General features: G+C 40.4%; 1 protein-coding gene across 1 annotated transcript in view; it reads right to left on the bottom strand.

Annotated features, from left to right (window-relative positions):
- The window catches only part of ATP6V1B2 (ATPase H+ transporting V1 subunit B2), a 30,107-nt gene extending 23,571 nt beyond the window's left edge, over window positions 1-6,536 (bottom strand). Inside the window, exon 1 of the mRNA XM_066268122.1 lies at window positions 6,361-6,536. Coding sequence (XP_066124219.1) covers window positions 6,361-6,496 — 136 coding nt within the window. The 5' untranslated portion in view covers window positions 6,497-6,536. The remainder of the gene's footprint in view (window positions 1-6,360) is intronic.
- Window positions 6,537-22,150: the final 15,614 nt, after the last annotated feature.

The raw sequence follows: 22,150 nt of genomic DNA on the forward strand, positions 1-22,150 counted from the left end.
GTCAAATGTTACTGTCAGTATAAAGGTTTGTATATATTTTCCACTGGAAATCATGCCCTAGGAATAAATTGTCAGTCTATAAGGCAACTAATCTCCAGGGCAGCTATCCTTCAACCGTATCATACCTCGTACAACTGGTCGAGTGTAATGGTGATTAGGTTATCAAACATACTACTCAAGAGAAAGTAAGTCTAGCATCAAAATTAACTAAACTTCATAATCAGAACAGCTGAAAAAACAAATAAAAAGAACATGTATAGAAAACTTATTACAAGGCCTAAAATAATTTCTAAGAAGCTGTCAACCAATTGGAAATGTTTCACTTGCTGAACTTCTTAGTGAGTCTCACACACAGATTTCTGGCATAGATGTAGACTCTTGAGAATGAGAAAACCAATTAATAACCAGTCTGTCCACTCAAGGGGCTCCAGAAATCAAAAGCAGAATTTCTTCAGCCAGGAAACAGCGCCCTGGTAGACAGATAGGGACAGAGCGGGTGAGCACTGTTGGGGTCCCCTGGCTTTCCACACTGACATCAAATATTTGCTTCACTACACCTGTAATTGTAATTATCTCATCAGAGGCTCCAAAATGACTTTTTTTAAAAAACTGTATACAAAAGGCAAGTCATAAATTTAAGCTAAGTTACTTGAATGTAAAAAGAACTAGTCATGGCACTGGCTGGTTGGCTCAGCGGTAGAGCATTGGCCTGGCGTGCGGGGGACCCGGGTTTGATTCCCGGCCAGGGCACATAGGAGAAGCGCCCATTTGCTTCTCCACCCCCTCCCTTCCTCTCTGTCTCTCTCTTCCCCTCCCACAGCCAAGGCTCCATTGGAGCAAAGATGGCCCGGGCGCTGGGGATGGCTCCTTGGCCTCTGCCCCAGGCGCTAGAGTGGCTCTGGTCCGTGGCAGAGCGTAGCCCCTGGTGGGCGTGCCAGGTGGATCCCAGTCGGGCGCAAGCGGGAGTCTGTCTGTCTCTCCCCGTTTCTAGCTTCAGAAAAATACAAAAAAAAAAAAAAAAAAAAACCACAAAAAACTAGTCATCCCTTTAAAATTATTAGAAAGACCCCAATTCTTTTCTGCTTTTATGAAAATCCAATCTACTGTTTTAAAATCATCTAATACTTAAAAAAATTCCCATGTCTGAAAAATTATTCATTATTCTCATTTTAAGAGCCCAAACATTATATCAATGACTTCCTAAAACTGTGGAAATGCAAAGTGAGCTACATTAGAAACATGTTTTCTTAGAACCCAGTTTTTAAAAATACAGAAACAACCTTTACAAAACTTTTACCTAAAAAGTTTTATTTGGGGATGAAAGGAGGGCGTGGGCTGACTGGGGGTGGGGAGGTGAGACAAGACCTAGTTTTGAGCTTTATAGGCAAATGCAACAACAATGAAATCCTTCAAGTTCTAAAAGTCTTCTTACTTTTTGAACAAGATTTGCATCTCCTTTGAACTCCTAACCTCCACAACGTTTCAGAGCCTCATGTTTAAATGCAAGCTCATTCAAAATGATGAAGTTTTGCCAGTCACGAGCAAAAGCATGACCAAGAAAAAGAAACACTAGTCTTTGCTCTTCAAGGAAACAGTGAATCAAGCTGACTTCTTCACAAGGCTAGGTTCTACTTCATCAAAAACAGTCTCTAAATTTGAAAGCAGTCTCTAAATTTGAAACAATATATGTAGCCTTTAAAGTTTTTTTTCACTTATATTTTCTTTTTCAATTACATTCAGTATTATTAGTTTCATGCATACAGTACAGTGGTTACAGAATCATGTACTTTGCAAAGTGATCCCCCTGACATTTCCAGTACCCACCGGTTACCATATACACTTACTACAATAGTATTATTGACTATTTGCCCTACGCTGTACATTCCATTCCATATACATTTAAAAACGCCAGTAAAAAACCATTTGAATTCATTAATACCAACACTATCAATACACATTCAATAAGTACTTGTCAGAAATTCTCACTTAATCTCTATAACAGGTCTATGGGTTAACTAATAGTATTTCAAGTTTTACAGGAGAAAAATGATCATCAGAAATTAAGGCCTGACTGGTGGTTGTGCACTGGATAGAGCTTCATCCTGGGACGCTGAGGTCCCAGGTTGGAAACCCCGATGTCGCTGAGCTGAACATGGGCTCATGGGCTTGAACATAGCCCCTCTAGCTTGAGCAAGGATCACCGGCTTATGTGTGGGATCATGGTTGCTGGCTTGAGCCCAAGGTCGCTGGCTTGAGCAAGGGATCAGTGGCTCAGCTGGAGGCCCCACCCCCATAAAGGCACACAGGAAAAGCAATCAATGAAAACTAAAGTGCTGCAACTACAAGTTGATGCTTATCTCTCTCCGTCTCCCTCTCTTTCTTTCTTTAAAAAAAAAAAAATAGCCTGACCAGGTGGTGGTGCAGTGGATAGAGCGTTGGACTGGGATGCTGAGGACCCAGGTTCGAGACCCCAAGGCTGCCAGCTTGAGCAAAATAAAAAATGCTCACCAGCTCAGACCCAAGGTCCTTGGCTCAAGCAAGGGGTTACTCGGTCTACTGAAGGCCCGGGGTCCAGGCATATATGAGAAAGCAATCAATGAACAATGAAAAACTAAGGTGTTGCAATGAAAAACTAATGATTGCCTGACCAGGTGGTGGCGCAGTGGATAGAGCAGAGCATCGGACTGGGATGCGGAAGGACTCAGGTTCGAGACCCCGAGGTCACCAGCTTGAGTGCGGGCTCATCTGGCTTGAGCAAAGAGCTCACCAGCTTAGACCCAAGGTCACTGGCTCCAGCAGGGGGTTACTCGGTCTGCTGAAGGCCCACGGTCAAGGCACATGTGAGAAAGCAATCAATGAACAACTAAGAAGTCGCAAGGCGCAACGAGAAACTGATGATTGATGCTTCTCATCTCTCCATTCCTGTCTGTCTATCCCTATCTATCCCTCTGACTCTCTCTGTCCCTGTAAAGAAAAATAAAATAAAATACTTAATTAAAAAAAATTAAAAGAAAAAAATAAAGAAAGAAAAATTAAGTCACTTGCCCAAGGATCTGAACCTTTATAATCTGGCTGCAGTTATTTGTTCTTTAACTGCAGCTCAAATTCTAAAACTGAACTGATCATTTTCTGTGGTCTGGTTCTCTCATAATTATCTGCAAGACTTCTGTAGCAATATTATTCAAAATAATTTTATGACACTGCATCTTTAGCTATGAAAAAATAAGTTTTTACTATTTAACACACTGGACAATTCCCTTTGTGTCTACATTTTGTTATTACTGCAAGAGTCTTTCTTCAATGGAGTGTAGCCACCAGAGACTCTAGCAGAGTAAAGAATCTAAGGGAAGTGCTGCAGCAGTTTTCCCTCACGGGAAAGCATGAAAAACAGGAGCAGGTTACTTCAAATATAAACCAGAGGGCACGCAACATACTTAATTTACAACCTAAATTATATAGTAAGTGCTCTAACCCAAACTAAATTTTAAATAATATTTCCAAACAAAACTTTGGAGCGTGTATGACAAGTCAACAGAGTATCTGCAAAAAGGCAACCTTCCTTCAGCTCCACACAGCTGGGGGGCAGGCAGGGCTTATATAGCCACCCACACTCAGACTAAGGCTCTGAGAAATTTCTTATTAAATGGGGTAGCCAAGATTAGAAGTGGTTTTTGTTTGTTTTGTTGGTTTTTGTTTTTTTCCCCTAATTCTAAAGTTGGTACCCTATGACCCTATAATATTCCTAAACTTAGTCTCCAGTATAATTAAAAAATATGGAGATGACACAGTTCTAAGTGTTTGGCCTACAAATAAGTACTAAAAAACAGACAAACTATGGCTCTTTTCAATAGTAATAAAACTATTTGCAAAAGAAGGAAGAAAAAAAAAAGCAATGTTAAAAAAAGAAACATTGTTTTATATGTGTGTGTGTGTGTATATATATCTATATATATCTATATATATACACACACAAGAAAATGTTACCAAATACTACCTTTTATTTCTCACAGCAATATTTATCCAGCTTTCTTCACTATTACTATAAACAGCCCAAAACAGAGGTAACAGTTTAGAGCAGCGGATCTCAACCTGTGGGTGGCGACCCCGGCGGGGGTCGAAGGACCAAAACACAGGGGTCGCTGGTTGTTCGACCGCCGCCGGGGTCCCGACCCACAGGTTGAGAACCGCTGGTTTAGAGTAAGGCTGCCAAAGACATTAAGCTACTCTTCAAAAAAAGTAAAAACCCATTCCCAGATTACATGAATATTTCTATTTACCAAAATAACGACCACTTTCCTCTTGAAAATTTCCAAAGGAACAAGAAGCTGGGTCTATAGGGTTGATCAGAACTTCTGCCAACACAGTAGACACTGACTTACATTATATGCTAAATACATTTTACAACCAACAAGTCACATCTTTGATCTTGAACTGTCAAACAGGCAATACATATTTATGGAGTAACATTCAAAACCAAAATCTACAAAGGTTTTTAAGAAGTTCATATTTTTTAAGATGATATCCTCTTCCTCCTGCAGGATGTGATTGTTCAACACTACTGCCACTTAATGATTGTGAAATTTTTAAAGAGAAAATTCGACAGCCATTGCACAAGAGATCTAGTCCTTCAGTCTCTGCCTTATTAGCAAAACAAAAACCCGGGGCAATCATCTTTCATTGTGCAAGATTCGGTACCCACACCCTGAGCAGTGGGCACTGAGGCAGGCCAATGAGTTCTTTATTTGACTTTTCTGGGGCTAGGCAAAGGTTCAGTTTTAAGCATCTTTTTGCAACTATTTAGTTAGGAGGAATCTCTTCTGGAGAAATTCTTCAGTCACTGTCTAGGCACACAGAACCCTGAGATATCATACCCATCTTTACAACCTTAAGGTTTACAACCTTAATCATGGAGAACTCTAAACAATGTTATTATTTCAGCTGATAATCTCTGAATTAACACTAAATGAATTATATGAAAACTGACTATTGCACTCTTATAATCTTTTCCTAGAAGCACCATTAACGTCTATCTATCCTATGCAAAGCAAAGCCCACAAATGCAATTCATAAGCGAATTTGTAATTGGTGTGAATTTATTGTTAAAGTCCACATAAGAATGCAACATCTGTCAACTTCCTGAAACATTCATATCCGCTCATATAAACTTGCAATAAGCACTCTAATTCAGGAAATTCCCAGTGTAAAGAGCACATCTCAGCAAACCATAGAACCAAGTGTTTTCCTTTCCCTACACTGCAGTGCTGTCACATGACCCACTGACAGATCAGGATGGGATCTAGTCAGACAGGAGAGAAGCCCTTCATCTAAAATTCTCTTGAACTAATGAGCCGCCCACAAACAGGCACTCTGGCAATTAATCAATGCAAATACAGTATAGTCCTGCCACCTGGGAAAACACCGATACTTTCCTAAATTTTGAGTCTATTTCCACGGTTCATCCCCAGTTCCTAAGAAAGCTGTGAAGAGGTCGGATGCTACACAACTGTACTGATTAGTGATTGAGAGCCGTTTCTTGAGCAGTTCATTTAAACCTGGTTCATTAAAGCCTTTTGATAATAACAATGCATAAACATTGACTATGCATATACTTTGCATATGTGCTATATAATATAAGCAAAAATGGTTGGTTTCCCCAAGGCAGCCTTTCACTCCAACAAGTTAAATTAACTGGTCTGTAAATGAATAGGCAATGGTAGGAAAGAAAAGTCCAGCAATAATTTAAAAACCTGGAATTTTAGTTTCTGCTCCAACTACCTGACAAGTCTGTCCCTCCAGGTACCTTAGGCTTCTCACTGTAAAATGAGAGGGTTAGACTAGATCACCTGCAGGCTACTTTTCAGCCCCAGCTTTCTGTGACGTGCAGGTGTGCGGCCGCGGAGCAGCCCCTCCACCCAACGACATCTCCTTCGGGCAAGGGGCCGACCCCCACCCACGGAGGCCCGACAGCGCCTTCGCCCGCGGAAGGAAGGGCCCTGAGGTCTACGCAAGGTAGAGCAGATGGGAAGGGGCGTTCCCTGGACCCCTAACTATCCAAATGAGGCAGAACGAAGATTAAGACTGGAATGACAAGAAGCGGCCTCCGCTCAGAGACAGGAAGCAAGTGCCCGAGAATGCTCCAGCCCACCGAGGTGGGAGGAGGCGGGGCGTCAGCCTGGAGCCCACCAACCGCAGGAAGATACACTCAAATCTTCTTTTAGAGACATGTGGTTGAGGGTAGGGGGCACACGAGAGGGAAAAATAAACCCTCCCCCACCGCCAAGCCGCTGTCTAAGCAGGTGAGCAGGAGCAAGGGGCTGGGCTAAGGAGCAAAGACTGGCTCTATCTTGCTCGGATACTCACTGAGGCGAGGCTGAGAGAGGTAGTTCCGGCTCGCTGCCAGAGCCTGCTCCCGAGATCCCGCCACCGCCCCAGTGGTCGGCACGGGTAGCTGGGGTGCGGCCCCATTCACAATCCCCCGCATCGCCCGCAACGCCATCTTGTCTCCTCCGTCCCGACTGGCCCCGCAGCTGGCTCGCGCAGGCGTAGATATAACAGGGGCAGCCCGCGCACCGGGCTCCGCCCAGGTCCGCTGCGGCGCCTCGGCTCGCCCCGCCCCCTTCACGGCTCTCCGCCTACAGCCTCGTGACTCGAGATCCGCGTGGGCGGGACTGAGCCAGCGAGCCAGCTGGAGGAGCTGACCAGCGTGCTGGGAGGGAGGGCGCCTGGCCGGGGCGAGAGAAGCAGAAGCGGAAGAGTGACCCAGAGAGAAAGGCAAGGTTTGAGGGACAAAGAAAAGCGATGAGGAAAATGGGACGTTCTTAGGAAGGGAGGGACGGAAGGGGGAAAAAGGCAAGCACGTACAAGAAAAGGTCAAGTAATGTCCACTTTATAATGGCATTTCATGACGTTGATGAAGAGAACTAAAGTTCTAAAAACACGCTTTAAAAAGCAATAAAAAAACTATTCCAGTGATTTTTAAAATAGGACGCTATGTGCCATTATTTCTTTTGCTTTACTATCTTCCTCTTCAATTCATTCAGTCATCTATTTTTTCAGAAAGCCTCTATTGGACTACTTGAAGGCGGTGGTAGCGGTGTGAAAAACAAAGTGGAACGTATTTGAAATCTGAGAGACAGAAATAAGACAAGAAGAACCTGCCGGCTGTGGAAGGTGACAGCGCAGGCTGGGGCCCTGAGTGATTTGAATAAATTGTGGTGGAGAAGGAAGCCAAGAACTTTGCTGATGGTGGAGGAGGAAAGGAGAAAAACATTATTTGGCGGTCTCTTTAGTTAAGTTTCCTGTGGAATATTTAGATGAGATTTCTAATGGACTATATAGGTAAATATCCTAGAAGATATCTGGGCTGAACTGAGATGAAAATTTATGACTTATTATTATGTTGATGATATATAGAAATAAAAGATAAAACAGAGAGTGTGTGTACTGTGGGAAGATGCTTAGGATCACTTTATAAGGGATCACTGAGATTAGGGGAGGGACAAGAGAGTATATTTCAATCTAACTTGGACTAATGTTAGACTTGTAGAGAACCCAGAAGCAAAAAGAAGAGAAAATCTTGAGGAGAGGTTATTGTAGAATGCCAAAAAACAAAGAGAGGGCAAGTAGCAGGAACGCTACAAGTATCCACTGTATTTGGCCAGTAGAAGACCATTGTGTTACAAAGGGAAGATAGATAGATAGATGCTCAATGAAGAACAATAAACTTTTTTGCGTAGGTGAACATTTTAGGGTTTGCTCTGTATGGAATGGTGGTATATTACAAATGAAGTTGGAACTACTCAGTTACATAAAGTCTATTTTAGCTTACTATTATAACTGAGTCTATTTATTTAGTTTTATAAAGTCTTATTTCCGAGCCCTTTGGTATAGATGCCCACAACCCTTTTGAACTGAAGTACTAAAGCAAGTATTACTTAATTTTGAGTGAGATTGAACATCATTTAGTATATCTTTTTTTTTTTCATTTTTCTGAAGTGAGAAGCAGGAAGGCAGTCGGACAGACTCCTGCATGCGCCTGGCCAGGGGTCCACCTGGCAAGCCCACTAGGGGGTGATGTTCTGCCCACCTGGGGCATTGTTCCATTGCAACTGGAGCCATCCTCAGCGCCTGAGCCAACTTTGCTCCAGTGGAGCCTTGGCTGTGGGAGGGGAAGAGAGAGATAGAGATAAAGGAGAGGGGGAAGGGTGGAGAAGCAGATGGGCATCTCTTCTGTGTGCCCTGGCTGGGAGTTGAACCCAGGACTTCCACATACCAGGCCAATGCTCTACCACTGAACCAACCAGCCAGGGCCAATTTAGTATATCTTATAATTAAAGAAAGGCAAAACAATATGAAACACAATTTTGTTTTATTGATAATTCATTAGACTGACTACAATTTTTAACTAATGTCCAAAGCAGGCAAGAGATTAAAGAAAGAAGAGTTTTTGCATTTTATTGCTAAAAGTAAATTGGTATGATGACTAAAAGAGCAATTTGGTGATATCAGACTCAAATATTTCATTGTTAGTAACTTAACCTATCTTTGGGGGGGGGGATATATAGATACACACCCACACTATATATATACATATACATATATACTATATATGTATATGTATATATAAAAAGTATATGACTAATATTTCTTTTTTAAAATATTTTATTCATTTTAGAGAGAGAGAGAGAGAGAAAGGAGTGGTGAGAAGAGGAGCAGGAAGCATTAACTCGTAGTTGCTTTCCATATGTGCCTTGACCAAACAAGCCCAGGCTTTTGAAACTGTGACTTCAGCATTCCATGCGGATGCTTTATCCACTGTGCCACACAACTCAGGCAACAAATATTTCTACTTTTAATTTAATAATCTATTGTTTCAAACTTTAAATATGTGTTCACATTGATATTTTTTCAAATACAATATATGACACCTTCTTAATAAAAATTATAAATCTACTCTTGTCATGCTCTAATTTTCAAAATAATAGGTAAGTTTCAGATATGAATACCAGACTGTTAACTATCATTATACCTTTTAGCCTTTTATTTTAAGACTAATTCAAAATATTTACTTTTTAAATTTTTCTTTAACTTTTCACTCTGTGAACAAGAATCAGTTACAATCTATAGTACATAGCAAAGTATTAACCCTGCCATTTATTGAGCAAATATTTGAAAAACTTATTATGTATGCTAGATATTGTTCTAAGTCCTAGATACATACAAAGTCCCTGTCCTCGTGGCCCTACAAGAAGAGAAAAGTCAGAAGAAACCCAAATGTATTAATAAAATGCCTGGTAGAGACAAATGTGATGAAAAGTAATAAAGCAGGGTGAGGGGTGAGAGTAAGCAGGAAAGAAGTTTTCGGGTGATATGGTCAGAGAATGCCCCTACAGGCATCTGAGACCTAACATGAAGAGAGAAAGAAAGTCACCAGAAGTTCCAGAAGTGGGATCCAGGTAGAGGGGAAAAGGAAGTGAAAAAGTCCCAAGTCAGAAGGAAAATGGGACTAGAACAACTGGAGCTAAGCGGAGAAGAGCAGGAGAGAGGGCTGTGCCTGGTCAGTAGGGCCTTGGAAGGTCTGGACAAGGGTTCGAGTTTTATTCTTAGTGTGAGTAGAGAATTTTACAAAGGGATAATATGACCTGATTAGGCCTTTAAAAGATCTTGTTTTGGGGGGGCAAAAAATGAATTGGAGCAGAAGGCAAAAGAGACGTGGAAAGACTCACACCAGAGCAGTGATAACTCAGACCAGAGTGCTGACTCTCCTCCAGCACGCCTCCATAGCACTGACCTTCCCTTCCTCACAGAACTCATCACTGTCATGACAGCATTGTAACTGTCCATTTGTGTTCTCTCCACTACTGTTCCCATCTATAACCTGATATACAACAAAGGGACTGGCTACAGGGATGTATAGAGAAGAGAGCTGTTGGGGGAAATAGTTTGAAGGGAAAAAACGAGAGAGATAAAGCCCCAAGATTACTGTAAAACAGGGTCTTGAACTGCGGACCCGTGGCAATCTGAAACCTTATGTAAAATGCACACATAGAAGCATTTTCCATGGAAATAACCCATGGATATCTATCAGATTCTTGAAAGAACCTAAAACTTTTTTTTCTTGTTTTTAATTTATTGTGTTTACATAGATTCTAGTGTCCCCCTGAATGCATCCCCCCCCCGTGTTCCCCTCAACATCCCTCTGGCCCCCCTCCCCACAACTACCTCCCCCCCTTCCCTCCAGTATTTGCTTTTCTGGAGCAAATACCATGTTATGTGTATAACACTGTGTTATGTATATATAATTTAACCAATCTCGTTCCCTTCTCTGATCCCATCCTCTCATCCCCTTTCCCTCTGTCTGCTTTCCTTTTGATCCCTTTGATCCCTCCTCTGTCTCCATTCAATTCCTCAGTTCACATTGTTTATTGGATTCCTCAAATGAGTGAGGTCATATGATATTTTTCTTTCTCTGCCTGGCTTATTTCATTTACATAATAGTTTCCAGGTCCATCCAGTTGCAAAAGGTAAGATTTCCTTCTTTTTTATGGCCCCATATTATTCCATTGTGTATATGTATCACTGCTTTTACATCCACTCTTTCACTGACAGACACTTGGGCTGTTTTCAGATCTTGGCTATTGTAAACAATGCTGCAATAAACATGGGGGTGCATTTCTCTTTTTGAATCAGTGATGTAGTATTCTTGGGATATATTCCCAAGAGTGGGATGGCTGGGTCAAAAGGCAGTTCCATTTTAAATTTTTTGAGGAATCTCCATACTGTTTTCCACAGTGGCTGCACCAGTCTGCATTCCCACCAGCAGCGCAGGAGGGTTCCCTTTTCTCCACATTCTCACCAGCACTTATTCTGTGTTGTTTTGTTGATGAGCGGCATTCTGACTGGTGTGAGGTGATATCTCATTGTGGTTTTAACTTGCATTTCTCTAATGACTAGTGATGAACATTTTTTCATCTGCCTATTGGCCATCTGTATGTCCTCTTTGGAGAAGTGTCTATTCATTTCTTTTGCCCATTTTTTGATTGGAGTGTTTATCTTCCTGGTGTTGAGTTTTAAAAGTTCTTATACATTTTGGTTATTAACCCCTTATCAGATGTATTGTTGAATATATTCTCCCATTGTGTGGTTTGTCTTTTTATTTTGTTCATATTGTCTTTAGCTGTGCAAAAGCTTTTTAGTTGGATATAGTCCCATTTGTTCATCCTGTCCTTTATTTCACTTGCCCGTGGAGATAAATCAGCAAATATATTGCTGCAAGAGATGTCAGAGAGCTTACTACCTATGTTTTCTTCTAAGATGTTTATGGTTTCACGACTTACATTTAAGTCTCTTATCCATTTTGTTTATTTTTGTGAATGGTGTAAGTTGGAGGTCTAGTTTCATTTATTTTGCAGATAGCTGTCCAATTTTTCCAACACCATTTGTTAAAGAGACTGTCTTTACTCCATTGTATGCTCTTACCTCCTTTGTCAAATATCAATTGTCCATAAAGGTGTGGGTTTATTTCTCGGTCCTCTGTTCTGTTCCATTCATCTATATGCCTGTCTTTATGCCAGTACCACGTTGTTTTGAGTATAATGGCTTTTCAGTATAACTTGATATCAGGAAGTGTGATACCACCCACTTTATTTTTCTTTTTCAAGATTGCAGGAGCTATTCATGTTCTTTTTTGGTTCCATATAAATTTTTGGAATATTTGTTCTATATTTTTGAAGTATGTCATTAGTACTTTAATAGGAATTGCATTGAATTTATAAATTGCGTTGGGCAATATAGACATTTTAATGATGTTTATTCTTCCTTCCATGAACACAATATATGCTTCCACTTGTTTGTATCTTCCTTGGTTTCTTTAATCAATGTTTTATAATTTTCCAAGTATAAGTCTTTAACCTCCATGATTAAATTTACTCCTAGGTACTTTATTTTTTTGGTCGTAATAGTGAAGGGGATTGTTTACTTAATTTCTCTTTCAGACAGTTCACTGTTGGTGTATAAAAATGCCTCTGATTTTTGAATATTAATTTTATATCCTGCCACCTTGCTGAATTCATTTATCAGGTCCAGTAGTTTTTTGACTGAGACTTTAGGGTTTTCTATATACAATATCATATCATCTGCAAATAATGATCATTTTACTTCTTCTTTTCCAATGTGGATGCCTTTTATTTCTTCTTCTTGTCTGATTGCTGTGACTAATATTTCCAGAACTATATTGAATAAGAGCGGTGAAGGGGGGCACCCTGGCCTTGTTCCTGATCTTAAGGGGATTGCTTTTAATTTTTGCCCATTGAGTATGATGTTGGCTGTGGGTTTGTCATAGATGGCCTTTATTATGTTGAGGTATGTTCCCTGTATTCCCACCTTGCTGAGAGTTTTGATCATAAATGGATTTTATCAAATGCTTTTTCTGCATCTATTGATATTATCATGTGATTTTTATCCTTCCTTTTGTATATGTGATGAATCACATTGATTGATTTACGAACATTGTACGAGCCTTGCCTCCCCAGAATAAATCCCACTTGGTCATGAAGTATGATTTTTTTCATGTATTGCTGGATCTGATTTGCTAATATTTGTTGAGAATTTTAGCATCTAAATTTATTAGGGATATTGGCCTATAGTTATTTTCTTTGTATTTTCTTTGCCTTGTTTTGGAATCAGAATTATGCTCACTTCATAAAAGAACCTTGGAAGTTTTCCCTCCTCTTGAATTTTTTGAAATAGTTTGAGAATTCAACTGTGAAGCCATCTGTCCCAAGGCTTTAGTTTGTTGGGAGTTTTTGATAACTGTTTGAGCTCATTTGTTGTAATCGGTTTGTTTAGGTTTTCTGATTCTTTCAGACTGATTTTGGAAAGATTATATGTTTCAAGGAATTTGTCCATTTCACCTAAGTTGTCTAATTTTTTGGTGTATAGTTCTTCATAGTATGTTCTTACAATACTTTGTATTTCTGTTGTGTCAGTTGTTACTTCTCCACTCTCATTTCTAATTTTATTTATTTGAGTCTTCTCTCTTTTTTTCTTGGTGAGTCTGGTTAAAGGTTCATCAATCTTGTTTATCTTTTTAAAGAACCAGCTCTTGGTTTCATTGATCCTCTGTATTGTTTTTTTAGCCTCTGTGTCATTCATTTCTGCTCTGATCTTTATTATTTCCTTCCTTCTACTTCCTCTGGGCTTCACTTGCTGTTCTCTTTCTAGTTCTTTTAGATGCAGGGTTCAATTGTTTATTTGAGCTTTTCCTAGCTTAAGTTATGCCTGTAATGCTATGAACTTCCCTCTCAGGACTGCTTTTGCTGTGTTCCATAAATTTTGAGTTGTTCTATGTTTATTTTCATTTGTTTCAAGAAAATTTTTGATTTCTTCCTTGATCTCATTGTTAACTCATTCGTTATTTAATAACATGCTATTTAGTTTCCAAGTGTTTGAGTGTTTTTTAGTTTTTCTATTGTAGTTGATTTCTAGTTTCATGCCATGATGATCAAAGAAAATGCTTGATATGATTTCAATCTTCTTAAATTTATTAAAACTTGTTTTGTGTCCTAACATGTGGTCTATCCTAGAGAATGTACCATGAGCACTTGAAAAGAATGAATATTCTGCTGCTTTAGGGTGAAAGGTTCTGAAGATATCTATTAAATCTAGTTGATCTAGTATGTCCTTTAAGTCTGCTGTTTCTTTGTTAATTTTCTTTCTTGAGGCTCTATCCAGTGCTGGTAGTGGGATATTAAAATTCTCTACTATTTTAGTATTACTGTTGATCTCGCCCTTTATGTCCATCAAAATCTGCTTTATATATTTAGGTGCTCCTATATTAGGTGCATAGATATTTATAATGGTTATCTCTTCCTGTTGGATTGCTCCCTTTATCATTATGTATTGACCTTCTTTATCTCTTACTATAGCCTTTGTTTTAAAGTCTATTTTGTTAGATATAAGTATTGCTACCCCAGATTTTTTTTCATTTCCATTTGCATGAAATAATGTTTTTCATCCCTTTACTTTTAGTCTACGTGAATCTTTTGTTTTGAGGTGGGTCTCCTGTAGACAGCAAATGTATGGGTCCTGTTTTCTTTTCCATGCAACTACCCTGTGTCTTTTGATTGGAGCATTTAATCCATTTACATTTAAGGTTATTATTGATATGTAGTTGTTTATTGCCATTTTATTCTTTAAGTCTACATTCCACTTTTACTAGACTTTTCCCTCCCTTTGATCTGTTTACAACAGGCCCCTTAACATTTCTTGTAGCATTGATTTGGTTGTAATGAGTTCCTTGAGTTTTTTTTGTTTTTGTCTGGGAAGCTTTTATTTCTCCTACTATTTTAAATGATAGTCTTGCTGGATAAAGAAGTCTTGATTGTAGGCTCTTGTTCTGCGTTTCTTTGAATATTTCTTGCCATTCCTTTCTGGCCTCAAGTGTTTCTGTTGAGAAGTTGGGTTTCATTCTTATGGGGGCTTCTTTGTAGGTGATTGACTGCTTTTCTCTTGCAGCTTTTAGTATTTTTTCTTTATCTCTTAGCTTTGGTATTTTATTCAATAATTATGAGGTGTCTTGGCATAGGTCTCTTTGGATTTCATTTTAATGGGATTCTCTGTGCTTTATGAACTTGTGTGACTTTTTCCTTCATCAATTTAGAAAAGTTTTCAGCTATGATTTCTTCAATCAAATTCTCTATCCCTTGTTTTTTCTCTTCTCCTTCAGGAACCCCTATTATGCAGATGTTGTTTCTCTTCATGTTGTCACAGAGCTCTCTTAGAGTTTCCTCAGACTTTTTGATCCTCTTTTCTTTTTGCTCTTCTGCTCTGTGCTTTTGTTTATCTTGTCCTCTAAATTACTGATTTGATCCTCTGTTTCATCCAGCCTGCTTTTAATTCCTTCTAGTGTAGTCTTCATTTCTAATATTGTGTTTGTCATTTCTCTCTGATTCTTTTTTATAATTTCAATGTCCTTTTGATGCCAGCTATCTCTGTGTTTAGGTGCTCATTTTGTCCATCTATTATTGTAGCTCTAAGATCCTTGAGCATCCTAACAATCATTATTCTAAACTCTACATCCGGTATTTTGTTTCTTTCCATTTCAGTTCTTTTTCTGGGGATTTCTCTTTTTGATTCATTTAAATTGCACTTTTCTGTCTTTTCATTTTGTCTCTGTATAGACTAGACACCACTCTAACTATGGTTGTTAGGTCCTGAACTAATGCTCTTTGTATCTGGGCACTGGATGTACCAGCCCTGGACCTCCCTGGCCAGAACCTGGTGCAGACCAGTGGGGGTCACTGCTTTTGACTGGCTCTTAGCAACCTTCTTGGAGATACAGGTGATCCAGAATTTGTGGCTGCCTCTGCTGGGCCCTGATGCCCTTGTAACAATCAGCTGCACTTCTAGGCTGGCTTTTATCTACTCTTGGCCAGTGTGTGTGGCCTCTATTCCTGATGTGAGGTCTTTCCGCCTCCTCAGGCACTCAGGCACCAGTGTGGGCTCACAGGGACACAGCTCTGGCTGCTCTGCTGATGCAAGGGACTCCTTGTCTCACTGGGCTCTGTCCCCCGTGGGCACATGGGCTGCCTCTCTGGGCTCCGCCCCCACATGCCTGTGGGTCACCTCTTTGGGCTCTTCTTTTTTCCTTCACAATGTGGGCTGCCGGGTTCCACCCTCCGCAGTCACGGGGACTACCTCTCCAGGCTCCACCCCTCGCCATCTCAGCACAGGCCACCTGGCTCCGCCCCTGGTGGGCACACAGCACCCCTCACCTGGCTCCGCCTCCAGAACCTAAAACTTTTAAAGATAGCTAAACAGTGTTCAGTAACTAGAAAAATGGTATTGTCATATATAGAATGACATGTGTTAAGTTATATTTCTATCTGGTAGTGTCATATAGTTGTATTACTTGACACTATCTCCAACTTCTTAGACCAGTGGTTGGCAAACTCATTAGTGATCAGAGCCAAATATCAATACTATAATAATTGAAATTTCTTTTGAGAGCCAAATTTTTAAAACTTAAACTACATAGGTAGGTACATTCCTTATGAAGATAGTGCCTGTACATGGTATTTTGTGGAAAAGCCACACTCAAGGGGCCAAAGAGCCACATGTGGCTTGTGAGCCACAGTTTGCTGACCACTGTCTTAGACAAATGCAGTTGTTTTTTAGTTTATAATTTCTTATGGTCTTGTGATGGTAGCTGTGTAGAATGCAGGTAACTTAAATATACTAGTCAACTGAAATTGAACATGAGAGTTTCTGAGAGATATTTAAAGCATTAATATTCAAACTCTCTTGATCTGGTTTTTCAAAAAAAGTATTTCCTTAATATATAAGAAAGACAAAGGGTAAAACACACATTTTACACATAGAAATACAAACAGGGAATTACAGAAAATGTTAGTTTTCCTAATAATAAAGGAATTCAAACTAAAACAACCATGAGTTTCTACTGTGTCTGTTAAATTAGCAAAACTAACCAAGTGATTCTTTTTTTAAGTGCTCAAAAAAGTTAGGTACTAAGACGTGTGCCCTTGCATTTTTCCTGGCTTTATAAATTAGCCTTTCTGGAGAACAATCCCGTATGAACCAGGGATCATGAAATGGTTTGTTATGTTTGATTCAATAATTTGATTTGTTAATCTCAAAATAAGGTTATTTTATAGAATTTTTGTTTTGTTAAGTGAGAGGCGGCAAGGCAGACAGACAGACTCCCACATGCACCCCGATCGGGATCCACCTTTCAAGCCCCCTACTGAGCAGTGTTCTGCCCATTTGGGGCTGCTGCTCTGTTGCTCGGCAATCAAGCTATTTTAGCACCTGAGGAGAGGCAGTGGAGACATCCTCAGCACCTGGGACCAACTGGCTCAAACCATTCAAGCTATGACTGCAGGAGGAGAAAAGAGAGAGGGAGAGAGAGAGAGAGAGAGAGAGAGAAGAGGGAGGGGTGGAAAAGCAGATGGTCGCTTCTCCTTTGTGCTCTGACCAGGAGTCAAACCTGGGACTTCCACATGCTGGGCCAATGCTTTGCCATTGAGTCCACCAGCCAGGGCCTGGTGCTGGATTGTTTATACTCATCCTACCCCCCACCCTCATGTGTCCCAGAAAGACTGGAAGCAAGTTTCTTCTAACCTTTGTTTTGTGTGAAGTTAAGATGTTATGTATGGTGGGGGTTTTCTGCACTTGGTAAATTCTTGGGTTGTCTTGGAAATGTGATCAGAGATCTCTGATTTGCTAATAGCCTCACTTTGCCCTATAAATAAAGCAAGAAACGGGCATGGAGTGCGCTCTCTTCTTGCCAGCAGCAATTGCAGAGCCCTCCCATCCCCATTCCTTATTTCTTTAAGCCTATTTTCTTAATTCCGTGCCTTTCCCACTCAGGACCTGGAATTACTAGCTGTGCTGCTTTGCGGCAGCCATATCCACTTACACAAAGAGCCTAGGGGTGGGGGTTAGAGTTTAATGCTATGGTTAACAAGCTCTGGAGACAGATAGTTTAAGTCCTGAATTTTTTTTGTGTGTGTGTGACAGAGAGAGGGACAGACAGACTTGAGGAAAGAGATGAGAAGTATTAAGTCTTTCTTGTGGCACCTTAGTTGTTCATCAATTGCCTCCTCATGTGCCTTGACCCGAGGCACATGCAGAGTGAGTGACCCCTTGCTCAAGCCAGCGACCTTGGGCTTCAAACCAACAACCATGGGGTCATGTCTATGATCCCACACTCAAGCCAGCAACTCCACTCTCAAGCTAGTGAGTCCGAGCTCAAGCCGATGACCTCGGGGTTTCAAACCTGGGTCCTCTGTGTCTGAGTTCGATGCTCTATTCACTGCGCTACTGCCTGGTCAAGCTAAATCCTGATTTTATCAGTTATCCTTGAACAAAAAATTGTTTGCTTATTCTCTCTAGGTCTCATTTGCAAACTCAGGATCATAATAGTACTTTCTTCATAAACATGTAAGTATTAATAGAGATTAATGTAAAGTATTTGGCATAGCAAGGGCTAAATATATTTTAACAAGCATTATTGTTATATAGTTTGACTAATGGATTGTTTGATCAAATATTTACATATTAATTACTATGTGTCAGGCTCTCTTCTGAGAACTTTTATAAATGACATATCTTCCTGATACTTTGTATTAAGCGAGGACTATATCTTATAGTTTTCTTGTGTCTTCTATCTATAATACCCAACAAGGTAATCTGCACATAGCATTTAATAAATACCTACCTATCAGATGAATGTAAATGTGTTACTCCTTTCTTAGGGAGGAACAGTTCTCCACCAATCTTATTCAAATGGAGGGTTTATTCATAAGGAATACTCACCATACTCAGATAGTATCCTGGTTATTTATTGAAATCCTACCTTGACTTTACCCCCAGGGAATACAAGACCAACTGGCCTGAGCAGTAGGGCATGTGGTCGGAACATGAGACTCAGAGTCACCAGCGCAGGTGGTCTTGGGCCAATCCTCAGTACCTTCTGTCTCTGAGTCCTCATTTGTCAGGTGGAAAAATTTTATGTCATAGTTCTCCAGGATTTAAAAGAAGGCTTCCAGAAATCAACATGTCAGGCAGAAATGCAAACACTTATTCTTTTATTACAAATGATTAATGTGGAAGAAAATTAGAGAAGGGAAGGGAAAGAAAATGCCATGCCAGTGACCTAATGTTCCTCACACAATATGCATCTCTTTTCATTTGCTAGAAAATCCTGATCAAGGAAAACATAGTAAAGACAAACTACATCAGATTAAGTAAACAGGCTTGTATGTTTTCATGCAACAGGGCATAAACCAGTATGATACCGGTATAAAATGATCAGCACCAGATGGGAAAGGAAGCTAATTAATTCATCTCCCCCCCCCCCCTTTGTTGTGTTGGCTATCTTCTAATTCAGAGTGAGCTTCCTAGACTGAAAATTGTACTTTGACCTCCTGAATCTCTGGTTCTATTCCATTTTACTTTCTGTGTCACTAGGGTCACTGATGTGTTGTGGAAAGAAAGGGAACAGCAGAGGGCCCCCTATGATCAGAACAATGGCTACTTAAGAGCAAGCCTAACAAATGTTTAGACCTGGAACCCAAGGAGAGGCCAATGGCCAGAAGTTCCCTTTAGGTGCTGACTGTATCCTTGTCTCATAGAATAAAGCTGGGGGGGAAAGTGTTCTTGAAACCACAGGTGCCCTTTGTCAAAGACTTTCTTTTGTTGCCAGATTAAGACAGCCCTTTCTCATTCCAAATGTTCCAAATGAAATGGAATCATTTGTATAAATGCTGATGTATCTATCTATTTGATGGAGTATTACTCAGACACTGAGACAGGAAAATGTTTTAATCGTGGTGTTTATAGTATTGAGTAAAAACTTCTATATGAAATGGCACAGCCAGTATAATCTCAATTATCCATATGCATACACATACCTTCAGAGAAAATATTGGAAAGGGATATGTACAGAAGTTAATAGTGACTAACTCTGACTTATGGGATGTTTTTTACTCTTTGTATTTGTCAAAATTTATTTTGCATGAGCATCTATTATACTTTTTTTTTTTTTTTTAGAGATAGAATATTTATGCATTTGTTGGTTGACTCTTGTATGTGCCCTGACCAGGAATCGAATCTACAACTTGGCTTGCTCTACCTACTGAACTACCAGGCCAGGGCTACATTTTTTAATCAGACATAAAATGAGGACCATTCAGGTGCTTCTGTTTAAGATGGTAGAGTTTTGATTTTAACAAGCAGTGGGTTAGACTAGTGGTAAAATGAATGTGATCAGGCAAATGACACATTCTGTATTATAGAGACCTACAAGGAGTCTGGGTCAGAGACAATAATGACAGATGACACAGAGTCAATGCTCAACGAGAACTCATTGTTCTGCCTGAGACTGGTTTGAGATTGTTAGACCTGAAGTAGACCTTGGTGATCAATTAAGCTTAACTCTCCAATTCACAGATGAAAAAGCTGATGCTGAGAGCAGTAAGGTGATTTCCCCAAGTCCTAGAAGCAAAATTGTCTCAGGCCTGGGAGACAGTCTCACCTATCCAGACTTTAAGCCATGTGATAGAGCTTGTTTTCTCCATAGCTGCCCAGTTCTGGCTCTGGATCCTTGTACACAATAAATAAGTCAGGGAGATTTCCTCTGATACGAGGTAATTATAGATGATCTATCCCCATCCAGGGGAACATTGGAAGAACAAACCAATTCTAAAACAAGCAGGGACTTCTTACCCTTTGAAATGAGAATGCAGGGTCCAGGCTCTGACCTGGTGTCTGCCTGAAGCACCTTCAATGGGGTCAGAGATGACCTGGGGACAAGCTGGGCTTAGGAATCAGAGATTCTCAGGAAAAAATCCTACGGATTTATTCTCATTTGGATCATCTTCACTTTTTCACTAGTTGTCATGGTAATGTACCTACACTGTCTCAATGTATGAATCTGACCATTGCCAGGAAAGGCCTCATTTCTGGCTGACTTATGATGCACTCATTAGAGAGTACAGTGAAAACTCGCATGATATTTTCTGTTGCATGAACCTTGATGATGAACTCAGCCTGGTGGTTGGCACTGAGAAGCCTTGGGAGAACTTGAGACAAGAACTTGAGACATGTTTCTGCTCACAAGTGGTAAGTGTGTTGGACGTCAGTTCGAGCTTTGCCCTCAGGCAGACAGTTTCTCTGAGCCAGTGTCACATCTTTTAAAGCAAAGGTGACATTACTCTAAATATGTTATTTCTAAGGATCTAAAAGCTATATTGTGGAGATTATACACACGTAATCTGGCAGAGAGAAGATGCAAATAGCACAGAATGACAACCTGGATTGTCTAACAGGTAAGAGAAAAGTCAGTTAGGATTGACTTAAGCCAAGCCAGTCTCTATGAAAAGGTTGATCTTTTCAATTAGACAGAATTTTGGGTATTTGGATTAGAGGGACAATATTGGGTGTCCTTGTGAGTCTTGAGCAGGGCATGTAAGTTCTCATGGTCAGCAAAAACTCATAGCTCTGAAAAAGTTCGTGGGGGAAGCTGCATTTAGAAGGGGGAATTTATTTTAGGGAACTTAGTATTTGGAAATCCCCCCAACAAATGGTGGGGTTCAGTCAGAGAAGAGTCCATGTTTTACTGTTTTTCTGATAGATACATGCATAGAACACAATAGTATGTGCCTACTGTGTGCCACTTTTCAGTTCTTGTTATTAGTTTACCCACTGAATCCTCACAAGAACTCTGTAAGTTAGCAAACTGGGATGCAGAGAAATTAAGTACTATAATTGGTCCAAATTCTCACAGCTAGTGCATGGCACAACCAGGGCCCAAACCCTGCTAATTCAAGTGCTTCTTTTCCATTCCCTGGTGTTTACATAAAGATATTAATTAAACAAATAAACACAGCCTTTGTTTCTAAGAGACTTTACCACTGACCTTTCCTACTCCACTGAAAGTCATGACTATCTCCACAGACTCTCTGACTTAGCACAATGGTTTGTGGGATGGTAGCTTTTTCATCTCTGGTCTATAATTAAGGTTAAAAAGGAGCCATGGTTGAGGCTAATAGTCCAAGGGTCAGCGGTGGATTTCAAAATCCTCAGCTATGCTTATGGAATTCTTCCCACACACTCAAGGATAGGTGGATGTGGTATCCAAATTCCAAATAGAAAATGAATTATGCCTGGCTGATTGGCTCTGTGTATAGAGCATTGGACTGGTGTGCAGACATTCCGGGTTTGATCCCCAGTCAGGGCACATGAGAAATGTGACCATCTGCTTCTTTCCCTCTCTTGCTCCCCCTTCTCTCCTTCTTCCTCTCTTGCAGCCAGTGGCTTGATTGGTTCAAGAATCAGTCCTGGACCCTGAGGATAGCTCAGTTGGTCCAAGCGTTGATCCCAGATGGAGGTTGCCAGGTGAATCCCGGCTGGGGCGCATGTGGGAGTTTGTCCCCCTATCTCCCCTCCTCTTACTTAAAAAAAAGATGGAATTAACTTATTCTTAAGCAGTGAGGCTCTGGGAAAGTGCAAGTCTCCTTCAGGGCTTCCGATACCTCAGCCAGTCTTTCGTGATGCTCAGAGGCCAGACTGTTCGTCATTATCAAGAAACAGTTATTGAGCATCTCTGCTGGGCAAGGCGCCGGTGCTG

This window comes from Saccopteryx bilineata, chromosome 1 (assembly GCF_036850765.1).
Source record: "Saccopteryx bilineata isolate mSacBil1 chromosome 1, mSacBil1_pri_phased_curated, whole genome shotgun sequence".
In the NCBI taxonomy this organism is placed as follows: domain Eukaryota; kingdom Metazoa; phylum Chordata; class Mammalia; order Chiroptera; family Emballonuridae; genus Saccopteryx; species Saccopteryx bilineata.